The sequence below is a fragment of the Psittacula echo genome, assembly GCF_963264785.1.
Source record: "Psittacula echo genome assembly, chromosome: Z".
Taxonomy (NCBI): domain Eukaryota; kingdom Metazoa; phylum Chordata; class Aves; order Psittaciformes; family Psittacidae; genus Psittacula; species Psittacula echo.
Genome location: NC_137742.1, coordinates 31,823,877 through 31,848,717, shown reverse-complemented (window position 1 = coordinate 31,848,717; position 24,841 = coordinate 31,823,877). Strand labels below are relative to the sequence as shown.

The window sequence follows — 24,841 nt, the reverse complement described above, 5'->3', positions numbered from 1 at the left end:
ACAAACGCTGTGTCAAACACTGGTTTCTACAAGCAATATATATCCTATTACTAGACTAATACCAAAACCAGAAAGAAATATTATGCTCCCCACTTCTGAATCTACACATGGTTACTATGAACACATTTATATGTAATTCTCCCTGCAAATCACCTTTTGGCAGCAAAGGCTTGGGCAAATACAGATTTTAAGATAGACAGATAGACAGATAAAAGAACAGGAGTTTTTCTTTTTTTCTAATAGAAGAGAAAAACCACAGAAAGTTCAGAAAGTTTGAGGTTTTAACCCTTCCTGCTACAGCCAGATTTTCATGCCAAATAATTTCTTTTTACTAACAATATCCATATGCTTTTAAAGCTTGGTAGCAGTACTAGTCTGAAAATTAAGACACTGTATGCCAATTCACATATAGTGAGTTAATATTGGCAGTTATCAGGCTCTGAAAACAGGAGTTTATAACGTAAATGCTGATACAGTATCAGTGAGAAGGGCACCACTATATAAAGATTGCTCAAAATTATTATCTTCTGTAGGGTGAAATATAGCAGCTTCTGATCTGGAATGCAGAAAGTTCTTACGTGCCACTTTTCTGGTGCCTTGTGGGAAAAAAAAAGGAAACAAAAAAATCCTTCAACTGATGTAATGGGCTATTCTAACCACAAAATACAAATGAATCAAAAATCTGAATATCGTAAAATATAAAGCATGAAAAAGCTGATTTACAGAAAAAAAAAAATCTGTTAAATACTTGCTATTCAACATCACATCTGTTCTCAAAATCAGTGCCAACTGACCAGATTAGGTGCTGAACTACTTCTGTAGTGCTATGCAGAACAGAGTGAGACTAACATGTAAAAAGTCATGCAGCTTCCGTAGTAGCCTTTCTAACAGCTAGTTTACTATGACGTAAGGCACTGAATTTGTTTCCTTACTTGCTCTTCTTTCTTTCCCTGTCCCGAATTCTTTTGTCCTATAAATAATAAAGGTACTTACATTTATGTACAATAGCTACTAGGTGACCACATCCTTGCACATTGTACAGTACGCTGCATTCTCTATAATGCCGGTCATTATTCTTCCTGACTTCACTAGCTTTCTTTAGCTGAAGCATTTAAGATTAATGAGGCGTTTGCTCTCAATCAAGGCACTTTGCATCAATATAGTTACACTTTCAGAAGCCATGCAGATGACTTATTTAATATTATTTTTTAATTGTTTGGGAGGGTTGATTTATGGCTATTTTTTTTGTCTATTAGCTTAGACAAATTCAGTATCGTTCTTCTCTTTTGTCAATGATTTTATCAAACAGGACCTACTGTCTGTTATGTTATCATGGATCCAAGTGCACCCTGGAAGGTGAAAATTTGACATGAAATATTATAAAGCATGCTACTTAGAGACACTGGAACTGCAAGAAAACAGTATGCTTCTGAATCTTGAAAGCAGTTTCCTCTGACACCATAAAATGGAATTTCCATCGAAAAAAAGTCTGGCTTTGTAAATCTGAGTCCACTTAAGCATTTTTCTATTTCCATATTTTAATGATGCTCTTGGTTGGGATTCACACATAATAGAATTTCACTTAGCTATTAATATAGCTCTCATCGTTACAGTGGTCTCATACTTCTTGCTTTGCAAAATCATACTGATAAACAAAAACCTGTTAGGGACCAGATTTTCTACAAAGTTAGCACACTGCCAGGAGTTTAAGAAAGTATCATTTAACAGAACTAAAAACAATACTTAATTGCTTAAGCAGAGGAAGAAGAAGGAACTTTCCTTCCCAAGAAATGGATTATGAACTTTGAAGCAAGGTTTGTATCAACGTTTCATAACTTCCCTCCTGTTCTCCAATGCCCAAAACTTTTCTTTCTCCTTGATTTTCAATCAAAAAAATCCTTCAGGATTTAAGACCTCAGACAGGTCTTCCTCAGCTATATCTCCTCCTTCTAGGAATCAATGGGAAGAGAAAGGAAAACACTTTCAGACATTCAGGAAGTTGGGGGTTCAGGGAACAGTATTATCTTGTATCTTCTCATTTTGCACACTTTTGTAAGGTAAGAATTGAATTTTTGAAAGCATGTGGACATATGATTCCCACAGTGAGTCAAACCTTAGATTCACAACTTAGTAACTGTAGCTCTGCAATAGCTATAGTTTTTAGGAATGCTTATCCTGAATGAGAATTTAGATTAATATGATTTTGCTTCATATGTTTCACATAGAAACAAGTCTGAACCTTGTTACTTGGAACCTAAAAATCACTCACTTTATATTCCCTACACCAAAAAAAAGGTCATGCAAATAAGTAATTTTATTTAATTACATCTGCCTCTCCAGAAAGATTTATAGCACGACACAGCAATTAAAAATACAATTAAAACATCGTACATATAAAAACAGATATAGAAAAATTTATACAAATTTTAAAAATATTAATAAAAGAAATATATGTATATAATTCAAAGTTAGCATAAAACTTTCAGCTGCAGATTGGCACAACTAACAAATTGCAGATTTTTGAAACAGAAAGTAGTACTTTGGGCAGCAGTATATTCAATTAAGTTGTCTTTTTATATTATGTACAGAAAACTGGTTAAAAGAGAAACACATTTATTTAAGTATTTTTATTCAAGTATATTTATTTAAGTATAATCTTATTGTGCTGTTTTGAAGTGAAAGCCACTAGAATAATCTAAGGTTATTGTCCAAACTCTGAAGAGACAGAAACATGATCCTAAATGACAAATAGGACCCGAATAAGTATCAGCAATACTTAATCATGCTGATGTTGGCAATGAGGTTTCATTCAAGCAAAAATACACTAATACATCCAACATGTATATCAAACTGATATTTTTTTTTTCAGAAGAGAACTACAGTCACATTGTTTTGTAATTAATAATACTATTCAAACAGGCAAAAGAGAACATTAAGAAAAAAAAACTCAAGTGTCGGTTTTATCCTTCAGCCTCAAGACACAACCAAGTCTTGTTCAACTATTTCTGACAAATGTTTGTCTAAGTTGGTTTAAAAATCATAGTGTAGATGCTACAAAAATCTCTATATATCTTATTCCAGTAGTTCACTATTTTAAGAAATAAAAATTCACCTAATTTTCTGGTACTAACACAAATGTCTGCTGATGCAGTTTACAGCTCCTACAAGTCATCTTCTCCCTAAAATAACAGAATTGCAACAGATCGTATTCGTCTTTGTCATACACATATAAGTTACATGAGAGAATGCTACTTACTTCCTTTCTGTCTTCCTCTGACTGTACTAAGAAGATTAATTCTTTAAAACACTCCCATATGGAATGATTGAGGTGTATCAGGAATGACTAAAAGAATCTTCAGTTTGGGGTTTGGTTTTGTTTTTTGCTGTTCTTTTTTTTTTTTTTTTTTAATTTCAATTGCACCTCTTGTTTTCTTATATCCCATTCAGGTTCATGTTTTTTTTGAACCACGTGCTAGCATGAACCACATTAACTCTCAAACACATTTCTTCAGCTTAGCTCTTATTAAAGCTGAAGAAAGAAGAAAGATTGTTCCATGTGTTTTTCAGGCACTAATTCCACTATAAGGCTTAAGCCTCCTACTGTGACATTTCAGGTTCTGTACAGCTGAAGACTTCAATCTGTGACCAGACTGGTCACAACTGCAGTTAGCAGCAGGAGCTACTGCTTAGGTATGGACTCCCATCTTATATGTGCATAAACGATAACTCCTCTCTAAGTATTGTACCTACCTCTGTTGAATTCCATATGATTTATTTTACAGCATTTCTTCAATATAGTGATAATATTATTATCTTACAAAATAGTAGGACACAAGCCAAAACAGTAACTGGTTCCAAACCACAACAGTAATCCTAACCCAAATTAGTAAACCTCAGACTACAAAATGTCCAAGGTCCTTGGTACTTACAGAAAATGCATCAGGAATGCTTCTTAGTAATCCTTTCACTTCACTGAAATATTGAAATAACTGAAGAAGACAGTATTTTGAATAATATCGGAAACGCACCTGACAGTTACAAAAAATCCTTTGACATATTCTGTAAGTTTAACACCTTGGTAGCTTCACGTGAAGTATACTCCCGCATCTCCCAGGCAATCAGCTTAAATGACATGAAGCAGAACATCTAGATATGTCCCATAAGCACATGAAAAGTAATCAGCAAATGATGCACAGAACTTTATCATTCTGAGTGATTTTAAGAGTCTGATGAGAGTGATGGCTGGTGGGCTGAGATACTGAGGGTTGAAAGCAAATCCATATTCCTATAGGTTTGGCAACTATTGATTTACCTCCTATCTCTTCTGTCACCTTAATATCAGAATTTAAAACACCATCTATCTAAAGCATCTGAAAGTTACAGTGCATGAAATCTTTTGCTTATTGTTTATTCCTTTTGCTGTGACCTGTCACAGCCAAAAATCAGTTGGTTTATTCTTAAATACATACCTCTTTGTACTCCATTATTGGCTAAGTGTTTAGAAGTATGTCATTTGTTTTGTTCTCTTGGAATACAAGGTAAGTTGACTGCCACATAATTCTTTGGGTTACCCATTTCCCACCTCTTTTTAAAAGCAACATTAAATTTTCCAGGCTGATGGTACCTCATCTGAGCTCTGCAACTCTGAGAGATCATCACTAACAGTTCTGAGATTGCTTCAGCATCTCAGGAGTTCTGAAAGATCCTACTATTAAAAAAGTGAACTGCGTATGATTCAAGTATGTGTAAATAACAGTGTCATTCACATCCTTGAAACCTTTGGATTTTTGCTATTTAACTTGGGTAGCAGATGCCTACTATCCATTACGCCTACATCTTTCAGCTGACAATGAACAGTTCACATTGATGTGTGAACATGTAATAACAAAGACTACAAGACAGCGGACTATGAATGACAAGCTTTACGTACATTTAATACTAGTGAGATTGATTCAATCTTCAAAATTTCATTAAAACTTCCCAACTAAACAACAATTCATGACATTAAGAACGTGAATTTTTTTACTACAAACTTATCTGAACAAAGACTTCTCTGGGGCATAAGATCATTTCACTCACATCACCAAAGCTATAGAAAGATGAAGTAGTCAGCGCTAATAATTTAGCTGTATAGTAATCAATACACATACAAAATCACAGCAATGTGGTTAAATATATGATAGCCAAAGCTTATTTTCTGTATGGGTTTTAATATCTCTTCTACTACTTCATCTCACCTCCTCAAATAATTTGGCCAAAAAGTATTTTCCCTAAAACTCAATCTTCCTTATTTTCAGAAACTCACATGCATCATAACAGAATAAAACTAAACCTATTCAGTAAAATGTGTATTATTTTTCAAAAAATAATGCTCTCCTTGGGTGTGAATTTTTCCCCTAGAAGTCTGACAAAGAAAAATCCTGGCCAAGTCAAGCCTTAATCTTCTCCCCAACATTTACCTTCTTTTATCATATTACCCAGTTTAAACTTTTATTATAACCCAGTTTTACCTTTATTGCCCCACAGTGAGCATAAAAGTGTCATTATCTCACTATTTCTGTTATCTTTCACCTACAGCAACACTATCTAGATATCTTCTTCAAGAATATTTGTAAAATAACCTTAAAACCTCAGAACAATTTTAGAATCATTTCTACAACACAGCACTTACAAATTATAAGGCTTTTAAGAATTTTAATATTTCTCAGGGACTTTTGATTTTAAAAACAATAGTCAAAACCCAAACATCTGTACAAATTTACCCTCAAATGTGTTACTGTTCTATTGCAGTTATTATCAGATTCCAAGGTTCTACATGTTCTAAAAACATTTTTAAAATGTTCTAAAAATTTTTCAGTGTTTTTAACAAAAACATCTGAATCAGTCCTATTGCTGTCATACATGGCATTTCATGAACAAGAAGGTTCTCCTTTGAATTCCTATACTTGCATATCATAGCTATACCTCCTCTGAAAAGAAATTAACACATTAGGGGCTTTCTAACCCAGTTTGCATAACTGATTTTGAGTTAATAGCAACCTGTCACTTGCTAGAACAGACTTATGCATTTTGGCTTGACCTTCCCCTGACTCTAGAACAGTAGTCACAAAAGTAGTTCAGGAGATCTTTAAACTCACAACTGTCTGATGAGGAAGGTTTCCTGGTTACCAATGAAAGATGAAAATTGGATTTTACCTAGGAAGAATGCCTTTCCTACTAAAATGAAAATACATTACAGAAAGAGAAATTGATTCAATAAATATTTTAATAGCTATTCACTGAGAGAACACAGAACTAAACACTACAGATGAACTATATTTTTGTAATGAGCAGTTCTAAGTCACTTTTGCCTTTTTCCTCACTCCCCAGGCCCCCCCTCCCCCCCCCCCGCAGTTAAAGTACTATGTGGATTAAAAGTACCAGTTCCTCTTTCGTTTCTGTAACTCGAGGCATTCACAAAGGAACCTTAAAATGTTGACAGTGCACAAAAAGAAAACAGAAGTGTTTATATTTATTGCTACTTCCAGTTTGCTAATGCTATAATTGCACATTTCCTACAGGCGACATTCATAATTGCAAGAAGTGATGTTTGACAAAGCGATATTGTATTTTCCAGTATTTTGAATTCTCTTTTCCAACATACCTAAAATTTTTATGATGTCATTTAACGATTTCAATTTAGAAGGCAACTGAAATAACTGCTTCTAATTCAACAACTGAATGAAGGAAAACTATGTTGCCATCAAAACCGATTATCACTTTTCCTGTTTTAGGGAAAACAAATATTAGATGACTCTGGGGGCAAATGAGAGATTGGTAAAATGTAAAATTTTAAACTGTTTGGGTTTTTTTTCTTTTAAATTAGTACCTGTTTAAGGACTCTCTGCATGTCCATTTAATCCTTCCAATTTAAAACTACTTTTCCCCTTTTTTTAAATAAAATCATAAGCATTTACAAGCTTCACAAGTGAAACCTTTTACTGCTTATGCAGCATAGTAAACCTTAAATGCTGTAAAAGAACAACTTCATTCTTAACTAATTTATTACTCTCTTTCATTTTCTCTGTTCTCCAGCTACCTAAATGGACTTACCGAAAGTCTAAAATATTTAGAGGAAATCTTATTTTTTCTCTCTCTTATGTGCATTTAAATTTTCAGTTGTTTCCTTGAAAAATATTTTACACACAACTATATTCTGTTAGCCAATCCTTTTCAAGAGCATATAAACCTACTCTAGGTTTGTCTATCAAAATGCTATTACATTCTACATCAAAATCTAATAATATTTTACAAATAATTTTTCCCTAGCAAGTGTGTGACCAGAAAAACTGCACAGGCTACATGCCGCATGCACCTTAAATCTCTTGTATCTCTAATGTGCTAGATAACTAAGCAATGTGTGAAACTTACGGCTGTCCAGGCTTCTTTTCTGCATCGAGAACATAACCATTCATTACGGATTTCATGAGAAGGAACACCATAACAACCTACAATAAGAGAGCTGGATTGAGTAATATATTCTGCCTATCTATGATGTCATACAATTTAATTATGTATAAATACTAGTAAAACACATGTCCTGTGACCATGGAGACCTTTGCAATCTACACTTACTGCTAATTCCATATTCTATGAAATATATAATTAGACACACAGACAATCCTCCCCAAACTAAAAGAAGATAAAAACAAAAAACCCAAATCAAAAATCAAAACAAAATGAAAAAACCCACAAAACCAAAAACCAAATACAACAAATAAACAAACCCTAGAGAATTTCTTATTTTCTGGGTTTAAAAATAGAAAAATTTTATTTTTCTTATGTTTTATTAGATAACAGATCTCCAGTTCTCCCTGCAACAAAAACGTACAATCTGAATTAACATACTAACATTTATTCTATGCAATTATACCTCACTTCCATGTAAGAATTTCACATGGACTTCTCTGAGATAACTATTCAGGCCCTACTGTCTGTAGAAGATAATGCAGAAAATCCATGCATTCATCAGTCACTCTTGAAATAAAAAAGAATGCAAGGTGAAGGATATTACTATATACCTAAAGTCAATAGCAATACTCACAAGTCCTCAAACCCAGCAGGATTTCACCCTGACTACTTAATGAGGACATACTAATATCACACAGCACAGTGGTTTCAAGTATGAGAGGCAGAAGAGGAATTTAATTGCTCAGAATTGAAACAAGAATCAGAAGTCTACAGAAAAGTTAACACAGTTTTTAAAATATTTGGCCAGTGATTGGAGCATTATATGTGGAAATGTTCTTCAAGTATTTTTATAGGCATACTAGAAGACTAGTTAACTATTATTTATCAATAACACAAAATTTGAAATTACATTTCTGTCAACTGAACAATTAGTGTATTTACTTGCATGAACCCGTACACAACACTTTGCACAGCAAATCAGAAGACTTGTTCCATCTTCTTCAATAAAGGCATTTGATGGATAGTTTTCAGTGTTTTCTTCACTATAAATAAAACACATCTCTGGAATAAGAGGTTTGGTCTTCTCATTTTCAGCCACCAGTGTTTCTGCTGAGTTTGCTTCCCTGAAAGCCGGGCTTTCTTCATCACGATTGTCTGGCTAGAAAATAAACAAAATTTATATTTAAGTAAAAGAAAGGAAAGTCTTACTTACTTTTCCTTTTGACAACGTCAAAATGACTTCTCCCCTCCTAGCTTTTGCACTAAGAATGTAACAGTTTTATGAGAATATTAACTGCTTCTAGGTATTTATCACAGTCATTCTATAGTTCCTCGATTGTTCAAATAACTTTGAAATATAGAATAGCACTCAGCCTACAAACTAGTGTTATTAAAGCAGTGTTCAATGATGGTGTACCTCTGTGTCCTTTTGAACCCTTTAACTAGGTCTACTGCAAATAAAAGCTTTCTTCGTAGTCCCCGTGATAAGGGATTCCAGTTTAACAGCTTCAGAACTAGTACCACAGTATTACGGCAGCATTTTTAGCTGACATTTGACACGGAATCCCGCAAGCCAGTATCAAACGGTGCCCTGCATTATACTTTAATGTGGGAATATTATTCCTGAGAAGGCCTAAGTACTGTGAAAACACTTATTTCTTCAGCACTGCAAGAAGGAGATGTAGAAAAGGCTCCAATAAAAAAAACACTTGAAGATGGACATATAAGGAAATAGCTAAAAGCTATCAATCTATGTGGATTCGACACCTCAAAAAGAGTAACTTCAAGGGCAAGCACACATACGCTAATACCAATCCTACACAGTAGAAGGCATACACTGTCTGCAACCAAGGATAAAAGGAGGTGAACAGTGTCTCAGTTCTAATTTTAACAATAGTTATCTCATAAAAATCAGACGCATAAGCTTATTTTATTTCTAATTTACTGGAAATTAGATAACTGGGCAGCTATTTCACACTTCACCTGGAGATGGAGCTGTTAGGATCTTGCTTACCCTATAGTATGGCATGAGAAGAGTGCAAATGGCACAGTGTGGTTCCTTTTTTGCACAAGCTGCATTGTATTCTTTTTCAGCATTGAAATTGTGTACCCCTGTCTGCCAAAGGCAGACCAGAGGCCTGGCCCATATCTCTGTCTCTTGAACTTTCTCTTCAATTAAGGTAGTCTCAGGCAGTTCTTAAAGAAAACAAATAATTTGTTACATTGTAGACCTGGAATGAAGATAAACAACAATGATTTGCTAACAATGAAGATAAAACAATGCTTTAAGAAGTCTATGTGAATGAAAATGCAGAAGTCTAAAAGAATGATAAAGTACTTTTTTGTGCACCTCTCCTGATACACCATTCATGACTTTCTGCTTTATGAGCTGACTGCCGCACATATAGCATAAGAAAGTATGCCACTAGCTCTACTGCTTACAATCTGTATTCATTCTCAATGTTACATCTCACTTTCTCATTTCTTTATTCCTCCAACCCCTCATCCCTCCACATATTCTGTCCTGAATTCCTTATAGATTGAACATGTTGCATCCTGACAAGCATCACCAGACGAACAACTCCATTCACCCAAAATGGCACCTCTCAACTCTTTATGGAAATTGACACTCATTTTCCAAAGGGAAAAAGAGACAAATGTTACAGCCAGTGAGCAATAGAGAACAATCAGATCTACCATGTAGCTGAACATGCATGCTTGATCCCATCGCAGGAATAATTATTTGGTAGTATCCATGATCTGTTTTGGGTGTTGTAAGGTTGCTGTACTTATAGGACTCCATCAAGTTGACTTTACGAAATTAAAAGCTCTAGAGAAGCTGGGAAATATAATCAGATTAAAACTTACAAAAGAAATAGCTCATTCAATAGCAGTAATCTAGAAATGAGTCACTGGCTTTTGAGAAAGATGTGGAAAAGCGAAAGCTGTGAAGAAGAGACTGGATGTAAAACCCTTGCTGCAGTGGAATCAACAGCATAATTATTAATGATCTATTTGTTTACACCAGAATTTAAACCTAGTCACATGTTTGAGCTGGTTGGAAACCTCAAGATATCCTCACAGGCAACCTAGTGACTTTACCACCTGTGAAACATAGAGATTATTAGGAGGAAATGTCTTTTCATTCTAGAAATGAAAGCATTACTGATAGGAGATGTTAAGTACATTCTTCTGAATTGTGTCCTTATACGCTGCTCTGATTAATGATGAGGTCTATGGTTCTGTTCATCCAAGTGAGCAGTGTCTATTAAGTCTTTCATAATCAATGAGAAGACATGTAGGTGCCAATTAGAATAATTAAAATAACATGAATGTGGGAAGAAAAACGTGGAAAGCTACTGAATAGAACTTTCAGATAACAAAAAAAGGTCTATAGCATACAGTCTTTTTCTAATGATGTATTTAAGAAAAAATGTTCATTTCAAAAGAATAAAATTCCTACAACAGAGAAATGTTTAATGAAGTACAGTAAGCTGAATCATCACATTCTTTCAGCCCATGACTGCCTTCATCCACTTTACAAAAAAGTGGAGGCTTTATGGGTTTCCTCCTATGATAAATTGTCACACATTGCTACAAAAGCACTATAAAGTTGATAGCATTTTTATCGATTTTGAGTGAAATATGATTAAAATATTTGTCTAAAAACAAGCCAAATGTTAAAAAAAAATTATTTAATATATTTTGGACGTGAATTTTATTTCATTTTTTATAGTCCCTCGAGAGGACTTAATATCAATCCAATAAACATTTGCCATTAATCCAGGTAGAAGGACAATACAAAACATCTGCATAAAAAGCTGTCACCAAGTCATTATTCAGCAGCAGAGTTTTATGGTGAATAACATAGCTGTAATAGAATAGCAGTGAATAAACAGCTGAAACCAAGGAAGAGATTAAAATACAAAATGCCAGCATCACCTTTATAGCTTTCTAAATTTCTTATTTTTTAAGTTAAAACCTTAAGTAAGCTTCTAGTTAAAAACATTCTATCCAATCATATTTTTTCTATTGCCTGCAATTTTACAGAACTGTAAAATAAATAGCTCTGAAATCTATGCCTCTAGTTCCTTTTCTATCTGTTCAAATTTTCACTTACAGAACAGTCTCACAAGTGGCTTCATCTTTGCTAACTTATTTTCTGAATTCTTTCATTGACACTACTTTCTTTCAGGAGCTTATACTGCCATTATTTTAAGAATCTTCATTATAGCTGTGACCTTACAGAGAATACAGGGCTTGGTTGTGTGTTATGAGGAATACAAAGAGGAACACAAAATTTGTTGTGAACTTACATCTTCCATATCTATTATCCACTTTGAAATTCACATCCTTTCATTGCAGCACTCCTCATGACTGCTAAATAATTCTCCCATGAGTGTTAAAGTCTTCACTCTGAATCTCAGCCTATTATGCTCCTCTTTCATCAGAAACCTGTCTTCAGATTTCCAGTCCTAGAACCTATTTTAGTGTGATAGCTCTAGCTCTCTCACATAGTGCTCTGGTTTCCACTGCCTCCAGCGCACTGCTGAGTTCACGACCATACTGGTTCTGCTTTTGATGGGAACAATAGTTATACTTTAAATACATATAAATGCCACAATTTCAGTTCTCCTTGTGTGGCCTTTAAAATTCCCTTCCAGACTGATGGACTGAAAAGAATGCAAGATCCAGCAAAAAAAGTGGCAGCACACTTACAACGATTTGTGGCTTTCTAGAGTTTTGTGTTTATTTTCAAACCTCATTCTAAATGAATCCAGGGGCAAAGTGTCACATGCAGATGTACTGGACTGTATCTTCCTCAACTTCCAAAAAAACCTCACAATATTTTCATAAATTTATTTTCTTTTTCACATTACATTTAGAGCAACTACATCCAGTTACTTACTGACCAGAAGTAAACTCTTCTCATTTGCGTCTGATCTCTAACATCTCCAGTTACGCATTCTGCCTTCCTAGAGGTATGACAGTCTTCTCAACCCTTACTGCAGTTTCTTAGTCTCTTTGCATGAACTATGGCACCCAAACTCTCTGATGTGATCCTTCTGCATATTACACCCTGCAATATGTCACCTTTCTCCACCATAACAATCCCAGAACCACAGCCAGGAAAGTAAAAATATCCCTCCTCCTTTCAGAGGGAAACTAGCTAACCCAATACTTCTTAAAGGAATGCTACACTAACAGTATACAAAATTAAGAGTAGACAGAATAGATGTTTTTAATGTAAACTTTTTCTGATGCTGTTATCACTACTGTATGGTTTGTGAATTTTAGTTCTCTTTGAGAATTTCCTAGGCAACCTCGAGCTTAATTAGGATCTTTAAGGGCTTCAGAAATACATCAATATTCACCCACACACTGAAATCATAAAATGCCAAAAGAAACTGATATTAAAAAAAAAGAGTTGCAGAGTACGTAACTCCCATTACAGAAAAGGACAACAATGCTGCCTTCAACAACTTTCTCACCAGGTAGAATATGCAATCTCCTGTGTAAACGTTATACATCAGCAGAACTTGGGCAATTTCACTTTGTGTGCTTTTTCCAAGGTGTAGCAGTATCATTCACAGGAAGAATTTCCATGTCAGTTTCTCAGGTAGTACAGCTAGAGTTACCTTCCTGGTTTCCATGAAGTGAGGTAAGTTACATACCATGAATGAAAACTGAGAATCTGGTTATCCAAAACAGACAAGGAAACAAAAAACAGATCTCCAGCTATTTGAGAGAAAGCCAAGAGTATATAATCACTTGACGTAACAAACACCACTGTTTCAGCACAGTTTTATTGCCTTTCTTCACTTGTCCATTTGATAACTTAAAAATACTAGTCATGTCCCAAAAGAACTTGGAAAACATCAGGGGATTTTAGGAGGCTTTTTAGAGGGCTTTTTTTGCTATTTATCTAGTACTTCTCACTTCCTCTTACTCTCTTTGATAACTCCTTTCATTATTTACTACATAACTGAATAGCAATCGGTGACTTAGCCGTTAATAAACCTACTTTCCTGATTCATATTGCTACATGAGGTTTCAGGGTAGTCATTCAGATGCTTCATGTGAGCTTAGTGTTTTTTGACCAGGTATGTTTGTTAGAAATATAGAAGTACCCAGCATCTTCATATGATTCTACGCAATGGTGTAAGGGACACAAGGCAACCGCAACCTTCGGTTGCCTCCAGTCAAAATCCACCTTAACTGAGGATTCTAAAAGAAAGAATGGAGAACAATTTGTGGAGTCTCTACTGACATAAGCAGGCATAACTGCTACCTCAATTATGCATCAGTACAATTTCGCAGTACTCAAGACACACAAAAAACTTGGTGGAAATATCATTTCCCACAGTGAAAGAGACTTAAACATTGCCCTCAAAAAATCACGCATCTACTTCACAAGACCAGTACAATATGTTTCATGAAGCACTATGAACATGATGTTTCACTAAAAATCTTGTATATTGGCATTCTTCTAAAGAGCCTATAATGTTGTTTCGGTTCTGGTATAGCAAGTTTTGATGAACAGTCATTTATACAGTGCTGCCAAACAACACCGCTCTACAATATGCGTCATTATTCAGTCTAGCCTTCTTTGCAATAAAATGGCCTCTCTAAGAGCAGCTACCAGTGGTCCAAGACAGACAAGCTGTAAGATCCAGGTCAGCCACTGCAGTGGTATGAAACACAATATATATCCTATGGAGAGCATTTTCTTTGTACAACACATGAAATAGAGCTAGGAAATCTATCTTGACTTCTGTATCTATTGTAACCTGGATCAAATTACTGACACTTCCTCACAGTTCATTTCCAGTAAGCACATGAAGAGGACTCTGCACACATGTGTAGCAGAATTCCCTGGTGAGAACTCCGATGTGACATTTACTTTTTATAGTTTTGCAGCATGAAACTTACATTCCAAATTAATAATTAATCAAGACAAAAGAGAATAATGAATTCTTTATATTCTTCAGTAAAGAAACGTCAAATCAACTTACTGTCAGAGGGAATAAAAGAAAATACAGGAGCTGGACCTGCTAGCCATGACAAGGAAACTCAATACAGATTTGCAGCTCAACTGACAGCAAAGAGACTGCAAACTCTCATAAATAACACATAGGCACACAGACAAATACTCGCAGAACCATCCTTAAGAGTGTTTAGTTGACCTATTCCCATTGCTTAATCTCTATGTGAATCATGACATTCTAGTTCCAGTAATTATTCCCATAGCATGTGAGGCCATCACATCAGCTACAAAAATAAACATCTCTTAAAAGATGTTCTTAAAAGAGAACACCTTCTCACATCACACCATGTTCAACTGTAAATGTTTTGCTTAACCTGAAATAAAGGTGTTACTTACAGGAATTCAGAATTCCTTAACAATGCAACAGAACTATAATTATTGATCCACTTTATCACAGGCAAGCTCACTCTTTTCTTGAGACCATTTTTCTCTAGAGAACTTCAGTAGATAAGACACCATCCTCAAAGGTTGACAACACAAAGGTGTATGTGGTAACTCCCTACTTTGAGTGAAATTATGAGAAGCATCCAGCACACTTTGTCAGAATGTATTAAAATTCTGTAATTATAAATACACAGTAGAGGGCTTCTTTACTCTTAGCAGCAAAAATGGAAATCCTCTGTGTATCTCATTAAGCCTTTACTATCTCGAATATGACATGTTTGAGGAGTTATATTAAAGATTAAATAACCTACACTGAAATAAACCATTTTTACATTAAAAAGGTCTTGTCGTGGTTTAAGCCCAGGCCGTAAATTAGAACCACGCAGTCTACTTCCCCCCCCACCCCCCAGAGGGATGGGGAGGAGAATCGAAAGAATGTAACTCCCACGGGTTGAGATAAGAACAGTCCAGTAACTCAGGTATAACACAAATCACTACTGCTGCCACCAATAATAATAATGATAAGAGAAATAACAAGGGAAGAGAATACGATACCGCCCGCCGGAAATGAGCCCGACAGAAAAGAGGACGTGCCCTTCCGGGTAGCTCCCAGTTACATCCCCCGGCATGACGTGCTGTGGTATGGAATACCTCTTTGGCTAGTTTGGGTCACGTGTCCTGTCCCTGCTTCCTCCCGGCTTCTCCTCCTGCCTGACAGAGCATGAGACTCACAAAGTCCTTGCTCAGGGTAAACATTCTGACCAGCAACTGAAAACATCGGCTTTATCAGTAGTATTCCCAGGCCAAAAGTCAAAACACAGCACTGCACCAGCTACTAAGAAGGAGAAAAATTGACTGCTGCTGCTGAACCCAGGACAGGTCTGTCTACACAACATCTTGCACCACAAAAAATGAAATTAAACTGATTTTTTTAGAAGAGATTAAAAAAAATAGGACACAGTATAAGAAAGAAAAATAAAGACCTCTACTTGCACCACTGGAAATATCTACATAGGCATAACCCCAAAAACTCATAGCAACTCAATCACAGCTAGGAAACAAAATTAAGTATCACAGGCATGGACACCTCACACTAAACCATGTCACCCAAGGCTCTGTCCAACCTGGGCTTGAACACTGCCAGGGGTGGAGCATTTACCACTTCTCTGGGCAACCTGTTCCAGTGCCTCACCAACCTCATGGTAAAGAACATTTTCCTTACCAAGTTCAAAACATGACCATGGACATTATAAAATAAACTCTAATTCCCTAACCATTCTACGATTCTATGAATCAAACCAGCTTCTACCTTTGCAGCTGTAAATTAAAGTTCACATCAGCCTTATGTAATGAATAAGAGTCATAAGGACATTCTAAGATTTGGTTCATTAACAAGGATGCGTTACTTGGTGGAAAAAAATGTAAAACTATCATTCAGAGTTTCCAGAATTCCCTGATGCCAAAGAAAGAAACAAAAACACCCCCAAGATGATCTTATCTTTCATAGAATATCTGGGTGGGAAGGGACCTTCAAAAGCTGTCTACTTCAATCCCCTTGCAATACGCAGGGACATGTTCTACTAGATCAGGTTGCCCAGAACCACATCCACCACCTCTTTGGGCACCACCTGTGCCAGAGCTTTACCACTCTCATTGTAAAGAATTTCTTCCTCACATCCATCCTGAATCTCCCCCTCTTTCAGTTTAAAACCATCACCCCTTCTCCTGTTGCAGCAGGCCCTGCTAAAAAGTCTCTCCTCATTTTTCCTATAGGCTCCTTTTCGGAACTGAAAGGCCACAATAAGGTCTCCCCAGAGTCTTCTCCAGGCTTCACAACCCCAACTCTCTCAGCCTTTGCTCATAGGAGAGGTGCTCCAGCCCTCTGATCATTTCTGTGGCACTTCTCTGGAACCCTCTCCAACAGGTCCATGTCTTTCCTGTGCTGAGGACTCCAGAGCTGGACACAGCACTGCAGATGGGGTCTCACCAGAGCAGAGGGGCAGAATCACCTCCCCTGACCTGCTGCCCCTCTCCTTTGGATGCAGCCCAGCATACAATTTGCCTTCTAGGCTGGAAGCTCACACTGCCGGATCATGTCCAGTCCTTCATACACCACTCTCCCCAAGTCCTTCTCCTCAGTGGTACCCTGTCCTGGGTTCAGCAGCAGCAGTCAGTTTTTCTGAACTGTCATGGTTTAAGCGACAAGGGTCCACCCCTTATTCCATACCATTCACGTCATGCTGAAATCCCACATTTTTCAATATACCATCACTCTTGTCTCATACATGTCTCATACACACAAAGAGAAAGATATTGTTCTTTAGTCCATGGACCAATCCCTATAAAGCTGCTGAGCTCATCTGGTCCATGATGTTGGGCTCCATCTCTTGTAACAGTCTTTCAGAGCAGAAGAGGCTTTCTGCAGTGTTGGATCGTTGCCTGCTGATGATACCACAGAACTCGTCTGGTTTCATCAAAGTTCGTTCTTTGTTGGAATGATGATCGGAAGGAAGTCAGGGCCAGTGGCTGGTGACCTGAAGACATCTAGTTGGTGGGCTATAAAAGTGCTACATAGCAGGCAGCAGCATACAATTGAGTTCATTGGCTGTTTTTCCCTAAAATCAAATCCCCTTGAGGTATACATCGGACTTCCCCATCTGCCCGCATTACCCACCAAGTATATCTGGGTCCTTGAGCAAAAGCAATCCCACGAGTGGGTTTGCCTTTACCTGAAGCAGGAATAACCCAGACTGTCTTCCCCAGCAAATTCTTTATGTGCACCACAGGAACTTTGTCCCCCTCTACAATATGTAAAAGTTCTGACTGGGCTGGGCCAGCCCTGTTGGCAGATCCTCTGGTGTTGACCAACCAGGTGGCCTTTGGTAAGTGTGTATCCCAATGCTTGAAAGTTCCCCCACCCATTGCTCTCAGTGTAGTTTTTAACAGCCCATTGTACCGTTCGATTTTCCCAGAGGCTGGTGCATGGTAGGGGATGTGATATACCCACTCAATGCCATGCTCTTTGGCCTAAGTGTCTATAAGGTTGTTCCGGAAATGAGTCCCATTGTCTGACTCAATTCTCTCTGGGGTGCCATGTCGCCACAAAATCTGTTTCTTGAGGCCCAGGATAGTGTTCCGGGCAGTGGCATGGGGCACAGCGTATGTTTCCAGCCATCCGGTGGTTGCTTCCACCATGGTAAGCACGTGGTGTTTGCCTTGGCGGGCTGGTGGGAGTGTGATATGGTCAATCTGCCAGGCCTTCCCGTATTTGTACTTCAGCCATCGTCCTCCATACCAAAGAGGCTTTAACCGTTTGGCTTGCTTAACTGCAGCACATGTTTCACACTCATGAATAACCTGGGCAATAGTGTCCATTGTTAAGTCCACCCCTCGATCACGGGCCCATCTATATGTTGCATCTCTGCCCTGATGACCTGGTATCATGAGCCCACTGGGCCAAAAATAATTCACCTTTATGTTGCCAATCTAAGTTCATCTGAGCCACTTCAATCTTAGCAGCTTTATCCACTTGTTGGTTGTTCTGGTGTTCCTCAGTGGCCCGACTCTTGGGTACATGGGCGTATACATGGCGTACCTTCACCACCAGGTTCTGCACCCGGGCAGCGATATCTTGCCACAGTGCAGCAGCCCAGATGGGTTTACCTCTGCGTTGCCAGTTGCTCTGCTTCCATTGCTGCAACCACCCCCACAGGGCATTTGCCACCATCCATGAGTCAGTATAGAGATAAAGTACTGGCCACTTTTCTCGTTCAGCAATGTCCAGGGCCAGCTGGATGGCTTTCACCTCGGCAAACTGACTCGATTCACCCTCTCCTTCAGCAGTTTCTGCAACTTGTCTTTGAGGACTCCATACGGCTGCCTTCCATCTCCGATGCTTTCCCACAATACGGCAGGACCCATCAGTAAACAAGACATACTGCCTTTCATTTTCTGACAGTTTTATTATATGGTGGGGCCTCTTCAGCATGCATCACCTCCTCCTCTGGTGACATTCCAGAATCTTTGCTCTCTGGCCAGTCCATGATGACTTCCAGAATGCCTGGACGACTGGGATTTCCTATTCGAGCTCGTTGTGCAATTAGTGCAGCCCATTTACTCCATGTCGCATCCGTTGCACGATGTGTAGAGGAGACCCTGCCTTTGAACATCCAGCCCAGCACGGGCAACCTGGGTGCCAGGAGGAGCTGTGCTTCAGTGCCAATCACCTCCGAAGCAGCTCGAACCCCTTCATAGGCTGCCAGTATCTCTTTCTCAGTTGGGGTACAGCTGGCCTCAGATCCTTTGTATCCTCGACTCCAAAAGCCAAGGGGTCGACCTCGAGTCCCCCTGGAGCTTTCTGCCAGAGGCTCCAGGTAGGACCATTCTCCCCAGCTGCAGTGTACAGTACATTTTTTACATCTGGCCCATTCCGGACTGGTCCAAGGGCTACTGCATGAACTATCTCACGTTTAATTTGCTCAAAGGCTTGTTGTTGCTCAGGGCCCCATTTAAAATCATTCTTCTTCCGGGTCACATGATAGAGAGGGCTTACAATCGAACTGTAATTTGGGATGTGCATTCTCCAGAACCCCACAGCACCCAAGAAAACTTGTGGTTCTTTCTTATTAGTTGGTGGAGATGTTGCTGTTATCTTGTTGATCACATTTGTGGGGATCTGGCATAGTAACTGTAAGTGTTGTAAACAGAATTTCCTTCATAGCAAAGCAGATTCCGGGCTATAATTTTCTTTTTGTCTACACAGTTAGTTTTAGTGAATTGTTTTATTAAATATGAAAGGGATACAGATTCATATAACTAATCACATTAATGAGAACTAGTGTGTAAAAAATTACATGGATTAATGAATTTTACATAAATAGTCTTTTCATGTAAAAGTAGTATAGAGTTTGGCATTGTTAATTACCTTGTAGTATAAGTATCACTGTGGCTGAATTATTTTACCTTACAGTAAGGTTTATAACAACTGTTAGGTATTTATTTAAAGTCCTTAATTGGCCCATCAAATGTTTCTGCTTTTCTTTTGGAATAAAGAGTACTTACTCTGTCTCCTTAGGAAATAAAATATTTAACCTTATTATGAGTTATATTTGGTAAAATAATATTTTAACAAATTATTATTTTTGAAGTGAAGTAAAAATGCCTTGGTGGCTCATGGAGAATTGAGATCTGTGTTAGGTATGTTAGGGATGTTAATCTGTTAGAGATGGCAATAAAGAAATGTTTTATATCAAATATGATATAAAATTTACTGGAAAATAATTGATGTTACATGGGACTTTGCATTAGTTAAGTGATACAGCAATAGGAATACCCTGCTTTACATCACTGCAGGGGGGGACTGGTGTTAGTCCATTTTAGAATTCAGCATGAATATGTGATACAATTACAGCCAGAAACATAACAGAAGTTACAAGAAAGAGGCTTCATTCATATAGAAGTATTTTTTTTTTTAAATGTGCATACTAACAAACATGCATGATAAGCTGTCCGTGGGAGGCTGCAAGAGGCAGAAATGTCACTCTCATTGTGTGAAGGCCACTCCACATCACAGTTAATGTCAAAGCATACCAAAATAAGGCACAAGTTTAATGACATATTGATAAGGTATTTGAATCCAAGTAGGATATATTGTCAAAGTGTATCTAGTAAAGGGTCTTTGAACTTGATTAAAACATACTGCTCCAGCTTTGAAGGTTTAAGTCTTATCTGGCTGGTTTAAACTATAATGCCTAATACTATAGCAAAACTCAAGTCAGTCTTTTGCTTGTAAATACTATTTAAATACTAGTACTAACGAACTGAATTCTGTGTTCCTTGTGCAAAAGTCCCTCTGAGCAGGTTCTTATAGATGTCCCACACAATACTTAGTTAATATTTAATATCACTTTGCTTTAGCTAAGTGATACAGCAATGTACTGAAATCATAATACAAGTACAATATTGCAACTGCAATATACAGTTGGATCATAGTATGAATATGATTCTTATAACTGGTCTGTTCATAAAATAAAATCAGAATTGTTAGGGTTGGAAAGGACTATAAGATCATCTAGTTCAACCCCCCTGCCACTGGCAACTATTCATGCTCACTGTCACAATGCTGAGTGCCACTGCTTGCTGGGAAGGAATATGTGGGTTGAAGTCAGCTCAGACCTGTTGGTCTCTTCAAAATTAATTTTGGTCAATGTTTAGCTTTTAATACTCTGTGATGGACTGAATCATATACACACTTCCCATGTTCTGGTCTGTCTGGCTAGAGGACTACATTTGTGATCTTGTGATTAAATATTTATAGAACCAGCCGATCCACCCAGCTGATACAGCCATTAATCTAAAACAAAGGTCACACTCTGTTCCTATTTATGTTGAGATAAATTTGGCTTCCTTTGCAACAGCTATGGGCAGACACTCCGTAGATTCTCGAAGTCTGGATGGACACCAGTGACAGGTGCGTTACAGTGTGGCCCTTACTGGGACCAGTACTGTTTAATGTCTTCATCAGTGACATTGACAGTGAGATTGAGTGCACGGTCAGCAAGTTTGCAGATGACACAAGCTGAGTGGTGGAGCTGACATGCTTGAGGGTTGGGATGCCATCTAGAGGGACTTGGACAGGCTCGAGAGGTGGGTCCATGCAAACCTCATGAGGTTCAACAAGCTCAAGTGCCCCTGGGTCAGGGCAGCCGCTGGTACCAATACAGGCTGGGGGATGAAGGGATTGAGGGTATGTCCTGGGTTCAGCAGCAGCAGTCAGTTTTTCTCCTTCTGAGTAGCTGGTGCAGTGCTGTGGTTTTGACTTTCGGACTGGGAACAGCACTGATAACACTCATGTTTTTAGTTTCTGCTCAGAATGTTTAGTCTGACCAAGGACCTTCAGAGTTTGATGCTCTGCTAGGGAGGAGGGGAAGCTGGGAGGAAGCAGAAACATGACACCTGACCCAAACTAATCAAAGAGGTATTCGATACCACAGCATGTCATGCCCACTGTATAAACCAGGGGCAGTGCCGTGGTTTAAGCCCAGGCCGTAATCTAGAACCACGCAGTCTGCTTCCCCCCCCACCTTTCTTCCCTCTGCTTCTGGAGGGATGGGGAGGAGAATCGAAAGAATGCAACTCCCACGGGTTGAGATAAGAACAGTTTAATAACTAAGGTATAACACAAATCACTACTGCTACCATCAATAATAATAAAGGAAATAACAAGGGAAGAGAATACAACCACTCACCGACCGGTACCTCGCCCCCACCCCGCAGCATTCCAGCCCTTCCAGGTACTCTTAGTTCTACATCCTGGGCATGACGTGCTGTGGTATGGAATACCTCTTTGGCTAGTTTGGGTCACGTGTCCTGTCCCTGCTTCCTCTCGGCTTCTCCTCCTCCCTGGCAGAGCATGAGACTCACAAAGTCCTTGGTCAGGGTAAACATTCTGACCAGCAACTGGAAACATCGGCTTTATCAGTACTATTCCCAGGCCGAAAGTCAAAACCACAGCACTGCACCAGCTACTAAGAAGGAGAAAAAATGACTGCTACTGTTAAACCAGGACAGGCAGTTACCCAGAAGGGTTAGATCTCCGCTTGGTCGGGCTGGGTATCGGTTGGAAGGTGGTGAGTGGTCATATTCTCTTCCCTTGTTATTTCCCCTATCATTATTATTATTGGTGGTAGCAGTGGTGGGTTTGTGTTACACCTTAGTTACTGGACTGTTCTTATTTCAACTCGTGGGAGTTACATTCCTTTGATTCTCCTCTCCATCCCTCCTGGAGTAGGGGGAAGAAGGAGGGGAGTGAGCGAGTGGCTGCGTGGATCTGGGTTGCTGGCTGGGCTTAAACCACGACACCTTCCAAGTAGGTAAGTGAAAGAAATAAATGTTTTCACAAATATTATTGGCTTAATAGTTTGTGTCAAAGTTGCTCCAGCACTCAGTATTATTGCTTTGAACGGTTTTTGCTTACTATGTTAAACTCAAATTCTCAGACGGAAAACATTTGGGCCATTTGCAGAATGGGCTGCTGCCAGTATTTGCTGATTTAACCCAGCAGATGTGAAAAGCCATAGACACTAATACAGTACAATTTGCTTTTGCCAATCTCAACAGTGATTTTGCTGCTTGGGGTTATGTTCCACGGATGTTCCCTGGCTTTGTACAGCAGCATTCTCTGCTATGAACAGCATAGCAGCATCTGTTATTTTTCAGGTAGTTGAGCATAATCTCAGCCCTGGGAGGCATTATCTATAGTTTCAAATGTCCTGGAGAAAATAATAATATTAAAAACAAAAAAAAAAAAAAAAAAAAAAGGCAGTCAGGGACGAAGACTTGCAACTTCAAAATTTCACTGTTTCTGCAGTATATCAGCAAACTCAGTTTCAGAAATTATGTTTCTGTTTGTCAGTAATGAAAGCCATAGATTCTGTAGCAAAAGATGAAAATGCAAGCTTTTTTATCTATTGTACTTACAAGAAATCTGATTTCTAGTATGGTATTGTACAGTAACAGTACTATAATTTATGTATACATTTTTTGGTTAGAGAGTCTAATTGCTGAATTATCGACTGAATTATCAATTATCATTTTTCAGTTCTCATAAAAACTGTATGTGAAGATAGACATTCCAAATCGGAGCTCCAGAGGCTAGGCCTAAAATAAAATGGACTAAATAAGGTTTAGGTCCTGGATTAAACAAGGTTTACGTCACAAAAGATACTAATGGGGTGATTTATTTAAAAGAGTACAAAAAATGTATAACACACTGATTGTAACAGATCTCAAAACAGTTTGAAAGGTCAAAAAAAATCAGGGTTCAAAAAATTGTAAAAGTGACAATTTGGCAGAATTGAAAGCATTTAGATAACTAGGATAGTCTGATTTTTCTTGAGCATATCGTTAGAGTACTGTAATGAAATTCGTATTTGTTATGTGATTGAATTGCGCATTGTAACTGCTATGCTTTGCTAAATGTAATTTGTACTTGTACTGTGATTGAACTGTATATTACAATTGCTATACTCTGCTAAACGTAATTTGTACTTTCACTGTGATTTAAGTGCACAGCCGTATCATTCTGCTAAATTGAAATCCCATGTAACTTCAAGTAACTTCAAATAAGAAAAAATTCTGGTTTTCATTAAACTCTCCACGTGTGAGCTATCTAAAAGAACGTGGTCAGAGTGTATGATACTCTGACATTAACTGGCATAGTCAGCAGGATATTCCTGAGGGTTAGCAGTGCTCCTTAAACAGTGATGACTACTTTAGCAAAAATATGCTTTCTGATTTGGTGTTAGTCACAAATACAAACCTAGTAGAGAAAACGTGCATTGTGATTAAGAACAGGTAGTGATAAGACTGACCACAGACAAGACCACTACTATTTAAAAGAGATAGTATTACTATAAATACCAGCACAGGCTGAAAAATTCTCATCAGTAACTTTGAAAAAGAGAGATGGGAAAACCATAACCAGGACTTGTCATGGACAAGCAGAGCAAAGCACTGATCCCACTGATATTTAGGATGACTATGAAAGTTGAAAGGTTCTAAAAAGTTGAAAAAAGGAGAGAAAATGGGGCTTCAAAGGTGGCTTGTGAGCAGCAGTGCAGAACTTCGCAGAGAAGAAATGACACACAGCATGCTAAAACAACAAAAAGAAACAGCCATAAAGATAACATAATACATATGCAATATACACAGAGAATCAAGTTCTTAGCCTCAAAGTTGCAGCCTTAAATCATACATGATGCCCATACATTTAGGGATCTTTTGCTGTGGTCTACTGCAACAGACCTCGTTCAAGTGATGGCCACCACGTATATCAAGGACAATGAATGGTCAAGGGATATCTGGTTTGATACTCATCCTTTTCACAGTGATGACTCAGGTGACACATAAGAAGAAAGTATTATGAAAATATCTGCTCCCACGGCAAACAAAGAAAGTAAT

At 38.0% G+C, this 24,841-nt stretch overlaps 1 protein-coding gene across 3 annotated transcripts in view; it reads right to left on the bottom strand.

Annotated features, from left to right (window-relative positions):
- Positions 1-24,841, bottom strand: part of KDM4C (lysine demethylase 4C) — a gene marked incomplete at its 3' end in the record, with an annotated part of 280,296 nt that overhangs the window by 92,516 nt on the left and 162,939 nt on the right. For all 3 annotated transcript variants that reach the window (XM_080636683.1, XM_080636681.1, XM_080636682.1), the window contains 3 exons: positions 9,464-9,645; positions 8,392-8,608; positions 7,411-7,487 (listed from right to left, as the gene is read on the bottom strand). In XM_080636683.1, coding sequence (XP_080492809.1) covers positions 7,411-7,487; positions 8,392-8,608; positions 9,464-9,645 — 476 coding nt within the window. The remainder of the gene's footprint in view (positions 1-7,410; positions 7,488-8,391; positions 8,609-9,463; positions 9,646-24,841) is intronic.